Below are 7,500 nucleotides of genomic sequence, written 5' to 3'. Positions count from 1 at the left end.
AGATATACTCTGACAAATGGGAGAATAACAAAAGAGCAGGAAGATAAGAAAAAAGAAAAGAAAAAAAGAGCTTGACAAGACAGAGATTGACAAGGAAGGCTCTTTGGAATGGCGAAGAAGAGGTTAAATTAGTTGGAATGGAGAGCGAGTCATCATCATTGCCAAGACTGAGAACATTACACTCATGCCTTTAAGAAAATGGTGGGATTGAGTCAATCGGACAAATTTAGGTTTTGTCCGGAAGAAACAGAAATTACCAGTCACCTTTCGGGATATAAAAATCTCATGTCGGAAAAGCTGTCCACAAAAAGACGTGACAGCATCTGTAGAGTAATCCACTGGCACATCTGTAAACATTTCAACATCCCGGTCCCAGAACAATCATGGAAACACAAATCAGATCCCATCCTCGAAAATGAACAAGTAATGCTCACATGTGACATGATGATCCCATCAAATGTGAAAATTGCAAACAAAATATTCGTCCGGACATGGTGCTCAAACATAAAAAGGAAAAAATGGCATTGTTGATCGAGGTTTTGGTTCCCAATGACAGGACTAAATACTGCAGAGATTCGGAAAATGACCAAATACCAGGATCTGAAAAATGAGGTCAAGAGGACGTGAAAATTGAAGAAATCTGAAAATGTACCTGTGACAGTTGGAGCTACGAGAATAATGAAGAAAACACTTACTGAATACAGATCACAGACAGAGCAGGGAGGTGGGGGGAGGGGGGGCTTTGCTAGAGAGGAGATGGTAGAAGACAGAAGCAATTTCATCAATTAAATCCACCTGAACCAGCCTGTCTGCCCTCACATATCCGGGCAGCAGGAAATATTGGGGAAGATTTGATCCCCGACTTACATTGGGGGATACAACCACCACGAAGAGGCATTCCTGATAGTTTTTGCCATTGCCTTCCCAGTTTTTCTTGTCCAAGCTCTATCCTTTTAAGTACTGAGCATCAAGCAATAAATCAGAATTAAATATAGTCTTTGGTATGACTCGGTTGAGGTTTAATTGAACCTCTGACCTCCCATACTCAGAGTGGTAGCTCTAACCATTACGCCACCGAGTCTGGTCCAATTCCAACGCAAGGCCTTTGAAAAACTCAAACGAGATTTGTGTCAAAGAAAAGAAAGAGGGGTGGAGGGAGGGTGGGGGGGGTGGTGAATAGAATGTTGGGGTAGAGGTGTGCTGAGTAGAGTCCACTTCGTTTCTATTTCCCATTATAGTCGACATTATCAAAGAAAAACAACAATCACAATGGATATTGAACTTCTTTAATGGGCAATTTTTTTTTAATCAAGTATGCATCGAAAGCATCCAAAATCTGAAAATGGAATTGACATTAATATAACATGTCAATGTCTTAAAGGTAATGAAAGAATTTTTATTATCAGAGAGTTATTTGTGCTCCAGAAATTGACAAATGAAGGTAAAATAAATGTAATAATGATTAAATCAGTAAGGTTTTGACCTTACAGTCATTACATATGTCGATAACTGAAAGTCTTTTTTCCAAATGAATTTAACCAAAAAATAACTTTTGTAAAATTTCCATCCAACTTGCAAGGAAATGGGAGAAAACAATTGTTTCACCATCTGAAGTTTTAGATCAAGCCACAGGTACTAATCAGCTTTCGTATGTGGCGTCCACAGAGGAGCTTCCCACCTTGGGATAATTACTTTGAGGACAACAAAACCAACGCCTTGAGATCTCGCACCATCTGTGCATTGTGGAAGGTCTGTCCGTCAAAGGGCGATTCTCTCCTGGTTGACACCAAAGAAGACGCTTGTAGGCTTTTCGAAAATAGGAACTCTGGGAGTAGATTATTGGGTTGAGAGCTGTGTTGCTGTAGCCAAGCCAAGCAAGATAAGTTAAAAGACTTTCTGGGATGCACTGGTAGCAAATGCCCTCGATGTTGTAAACGATAAAAAACGGCATCCAACAAAGTATGAATGCGCCCAAGGCAATACTCAACATCCAAAATCCTCGTTGGCCTTTCATATGAAACCTGTTTTTCTCCTTCACAGCCATGACTGAATTGGCCTGGATTGCTCTGATGGTCATACGACTGATTTTAGCCACCTGAGCACAAGAAGAATAAAATGTTAAATGTCTTCTCTTTCAAACACAGTTTATGTACCTGTTCTCCAAAACAGAAATATTTATTACCTCCACCACCGAAGGTGAAGGAGGTTATGTCTTCACCCCTTTCTCTCTGTTGGCTGCTCTTAGAGCATCCTTATTCTGGACATTTCCATCTGTCTGTCTGTCCGCAAAACTTTGGTCAAGCCTCGGGGCTAAATCACTCAACCGATTCCAATGAAATTTGGAAGGTAGGACAAATATATCTGGGAATCGTGGGCTTTCGAATATGGAACCCCAGGCCCTAGCAACGGCATAGCAACGGCCCTTTAAAGTGGTCAAAAGAACGAAAAAAAAAATCTAAAAAAATCGAAGCTTAGAGTTCTGTGCGCAATCTATCTTGCTCCCTGCATGCCAATTTGCAGCCCTAACAAAAAATATTTGTAAGAGGAGATAGGTTTTGGGCGAGTACATGTCAAACATTTCAGAAACGGTTAATTGTGAATATCTCGAAGAGAAAGAGTCTGATTTTGATGAAACTTGGGTGAAATGTGTACAATGTCGCTAGCATGAACACAAAAATCAATGGTTGTTATGCACATCCCCGTTGCTTAGCGACAGCTAAAAATGCTTTATCATACATCGTACACTTATTGTGGACTGTACAAAAAAAAATCAATACCTCCGAAATTGGACCTCCGAGGGACCTGTTTTTTTTGTGCCCAAGGAGAATGTCTTACATGATCATATAAAAAAAATAATATCTTCAGCGAATAGATAAATGGAATTACCATTGCTGCCATTTGTTAGAGTCTCTTTGGAAACATGCCTGAAATTTCACAAGGCGGGTTTCTGGGCGCAAACTAAGAGGGCTGTGATAATCATATTTATTGTGCTGAATTGATTATAGCATGTACATGAATATCGGCTCGTCGCGTCGGCCAGCTTTCCATCTATAGCGAGCAGTCATGTTGCCTACCGGCTTAATTGTTTGTTTGCTTGTTTGTTATTTGCAAAAATTGAAGATTTTTCAAGTATATTGGTCAGTCGATTTTGGTATTTTGGTATTCTGTCTGTCTGTCTGTCTGTCTACTTATAGCCTTCAGGTCACAATTTTAAACAGATCTTCACGAAACTTCACCACACGGTAGAGTTTGTCATGAGGAAGAAGCCTATTGTTTGTGAGTTCAAAATGTCAAAAGGTCAACACAGGCCAAAGCTCAACAACTATGGTGGTATTTCTAAAATCCTCAATTTTCATCCCATGGAGTTGAAATTTGAAGAGGATTTGCAAATCAGGTCACTGAATTCAACGACCAATTATTTTTGAGGCCAGCAGAGACCAAAAGGTCAACATAGACCGAATTTCTAAAATTGTCAATTTTTATCCAATTGACTTGAAAGTTTAAAGAGGAGTTGCATATTTGGTCATTGAATTCAGTCACCAATTATTTTTGAGGTTAAATTTGTTTCATGGATTTTGCAAGTATCGTGCTCTGCATGACGTGTTCTTGTTTGTTTGTTTGTGTACAGGATATGTCAAAAAGTGGTGGACAGATTTGGATGAAATTTTCTGGACAGGTCGAGTTGAAAGGACAAATTGATTCGATTTTGGTGAAGATCCGAATCTGGCTACGAGAATTTTGAAGGGATTCTTTACCATTGAGAGATTGGGCCAAAAATGATATATAGCACGATATCTCAAAAAGTTGTGGACAGATTCGGACGAAACTACGTGGTGGACAGGTTGGGTGTGTAGCAAGGACAAATTGATTCGATTTTGGTGAAGATCCGTATCCGGTTCTGGATACGAGAATTATTTATTTTTTTAAGTGATTCTTCACCAATGAGACATAGGGCAAAAAACGATAAATAGCATGATAATTCAATACGTAATGGGCCCGATATGTTCTCCTGGATCAGGCATTGCATGGAAGAGGTATGCGCTCTACCGAGTGCCCTTCTAGTTCGTTGAGTATTAAAGTTGATTATCGAGTACACGCCGAGGGGGGAAGTAAAATATGGGAGTATATTATGTTAAAAGGTAAAACGTTTCTTTCAACGGAAAATGTCAAAAAATGTTTCGTTCATTCATTGTTGAATCTTTACACGATGCCACAGACTTACTGATCACCGTTGGTAAAAAGCATTATGAACATAATGCGCATTATTACGATTTTAAGAAAATTATTTTATAGCTCTGTTTGTAACTAATGTGAAATAATATAATACAGGAGAGAAGAATAAACAGGTATAATATGTACACAATTTTAAACAATATAAATATCGACATAGTTTTATTACAATGGCGCTTGATTATTATTGACAACATAATAACAAGACCGATAATTGCTTTGCAAAACGTGCAGGTCTCTTGCCGATGTGATGTTTTCTAAGTTTAAAAAGGACATAATTCTGAAAAATTGATGAAACGCCATGAAACTCGAACTTTTTCTGTAACTTATCATAATAAAGCCATATACCAAGTTTCAGTTAAATATGTTAAAGTGTATGGGGAAAAAGTCGGAAAAACCACAGGTAGGGCTGACAGATGGAAAGCAAACCTATAGTCCTCTCTGGTGAATCTGGTCGAGGATGAATAATAACATGAGTTCCCTGACAAGGATCTCAACGCAGGAAGACGTCAATCAAACCCTCTCCCTCTATCGAGTGCAGCCTGTGGCTGCTGGTCGCATCATTGGTTGGGACGCGGCTATGCCGCTGATGCAGTGCCCCCCTTACCAGTACACTGGTGCTCATTTTGCCGACCTCGGAAGGATGACAGGCTGAGTCAACCTCCTGGTGTATTTTTTTTTAATTCAGCGGCCAACGGGGCTTGAACTCAGGACTCTAGGATCCAAAGCCACCACCCAAACCACTAAGCCAACACCAGGCTGAATCAAACCCTGAGCTATGATGACCAACCTATGGTTGTTCGTTTGTACTTTATCCTTATATAAAATGCCGAGTGATAAAAGCAAGGGAGCAGCCCATCCTATTTTTATGAGTTCTCGATCAGTTTCACTGGAGGGGACTATAGCTTTGCTCTCCATCTGTCCATCCGACCTGTGGTTTTTCCGACTTTTTCCCATACCTTTTAACATATTTAACTGAATCTTGGTACCTGGCTTTACTATGATAAGTTGCAGAAAACGTTCGACTTTCAGGGCGTTTCGTCAATTTTTCACAGTTATGCCCTTTTGGACTTAAAAAAATATCACATTGGTGGGCGACATGAATTCCACAGCAATTCTGGCTGTTGTTAAAGTCTTTGGTATCACTCGGTCGGTTGGGGTTCAGAAGCAATACCTTCTCAGTCTCTGAGCGGACTCTAACCATTATGCCACCAAGGCTGGTAATCACAAGATCTCAGTAAATACCATTTCCCAACACAGCTAAAAGGGTCTTCACCCCCAAAGTTATCATTCGAACCACGATCGTTCCAAAATCTGGAAATAACTACCTGGTGATTAGCTTCTTTTAAAATCCGATGGTACACAAACAGCATGATGCCGAGTGGCAGAAAGAAGGCGAATATGGATGACACTATGATGTACATTTCATTTGCCATCAAATCGCAGCATTCATCGTCGTCGTAACATGTCTGAGCAGCTGGCAGGTCTGACTTCCACCAACCCAAAGCGATAGGGAAGAACGAAATTGCCGACGCGAGAAACCACACGAGAATGATGCTGAGCCTTGAGCGGTTTATTGTGACGATAACTGGGTAATGCAAAGGTCTTGTGACGGCCATGTAGCGGTCGATCGCGATCAAGCAAAACGTGTTGATGGTCACCGTGATACACAACACCTCGAGAATGCTCCAGAGTATGCAGGCCATGGACCCGAAGAGCCACACGTTGGAGAGAATGAGCGAGGTGCTTGGTGGCATGACCAATATGCTCGTAAGGAGGTCAGAGCAGACCAGTGAGGTGACAAGGCAAGTCGAAGGACTATCCAAGAAATGGCGTGAATGCCAGATAGTGACTAGAACGAGAAAATTTCCTGCGATGCTAATCGCAATTATAAGGACGAGCAGGAAACACACAAATGGCTTCCATTCTCCTGCAATGAACAAACGATGAGAATAAACACTGAAGTTCATCATTGCTTTTGTTAAGATTATTGACGCACTCGCTTATGATCCAACTTTTTGAGATTATATATATACACAATATTTTCTTCGACAAAACTATCAGTGTGTTAATTGGCATATTCATTTAGTCATTTGAAGGTTCTTGGGAATAGCACATGAGGGAATGGAATGGAATGGAATGACATACAGGAAAACCAGCAATTTACCAAGAAGGCAACGAGACAAATTGTCTGCATTTCTGTGCGTTATCTCAAAATGGTCAAAAGTGGGCTACAGAGAGAGAATCCAGTTACATACCATAGATACATTATATATGTTTGTGTAAATAACCACAAACCTTCAGTAGTTGGGAATGTGATGCGATGCCCTGATGATAGCCCAACAAGACATACCGGTCAGTAGCTTCACCTTTTCAGGCACTGGTGACAACGATCATTTGAACTGCAAGCCCTTCAGTCATGGTGAAATACGTTGCTCGTTTGCAAAAGGAAAGACGCTGTGGCCTTGATGAGTCTTGTCGTGTCATTAAATCGCCTTACCATCATACATATCTGACTGCAACATTCCCTGATGGGTGCTGATGGGGAAAGAAAATGTGTTTGTATGGCAGACAGGTCATGCTGCCCCTGGTTCGTTTCGTACGTCAACACTCACAGTGTGTTCTTCTTCAATTGTTCTTCAAAAGTGCAATAAATAAATTCTTTTAAAATCGTGGTGTCTATTTACTCCTGTCATGTCTCCGTGTCTGTATGTATATATATATATATATATATATATATATATATATATATATATATATATATATATATATATATATATATATATAATATGTATATATATATATATAATATGTATATATATATATATATAATATGTATATATATATATATATATATATATATATATATATAATATATATATATATATATATATATATATAATATATATATATATATATATATATATATATATATATATATATTTATATATATATATATATATATATATATATATATATATATATATATATATATATATATATATATATATATATATATATATATATATATATATATATATATATATATATATATATATACATATATATATATATATATATATACATATATATATATACATATATATATACATATATATATATATATATATATATATATATATATATATATATATACATATATATATATATATTATATATATATATATATATATATATATATATATATATATATATATATATATACATATATATATATATATATACATTTATATATATATATATATATAT

The 7,500-nt window shown here is 37.7% G+C and overlaps 1 protein-coding gene across 1 annotated transcript; it reads right to left on the bottom strand.

Moving 5' to 3' along the window:
• Positions 1–1,336: 1,336 nt before the first annotated feature.
• On the bottom strand, positions 1,337–6,908 carry LOC147007555 (beta-1 adrenergic receptor-like). Its single transcript, XM_085866897.1, has 2 exons — positions 5,559–6,908; positions 1,337–2,095 (listed from the first exon to the last, which is right to left on the bottom strand). The coding sequence occupies exons 1-2, from the start codon at positions 6,201–6,203 to the stop codon at positions 1,640–1,642; spliced, it is 1,101 nt and encodes a 366-aa protein (XP_085723023.1). The 5' UTR covers positions 6,204–6,908; the 3' UTR covers positions 1,337–1,639.
• Between the last annotated feature and the right edge of the window lie 592 nt (positions 6,909–7,500).

Source organism: Eptatretus burgeri, unplaced genomic scaffold (assembly GCF_056783735.1).
Source record: "Eptatretus burgeri isolate ZD-2024b unplaced genomic scaffold, Ebu_testis_v1 Ebu_testis_scaffold_111, whole genome shotgun sequence".
NCBI classification, from domain to species: Eukaryota; Metazoa; Chordata; class Myxini; order Myxiniformes; family Myxinidae; genus Eptatretus; species Eptatretus burgeri.
Note: the sequence above shows the minus strand (reverse complement) of the source record. Positions and strands in the feature narration are given on the sequence as shown.

What these genes read in the sequence shown, in the direction of transcription:
- LOC147007555 (XM_085866897.1), bottom strand. Translation starts at nt 6,203, where the DNA reads ATGATGAACTTCAGTGTTTATTCTCATCGTTTGTTCATTGCAGGAGAA. An exon ending in TAAAAGAAGCTAATCACCAG is followed by an intron (nt 2,096 to 5,558) that starts GTAGTTATTTCC and finishes TCTTGTGCTCAG; the next exon opens with GTGGCTAAAATCAGTCGTAT.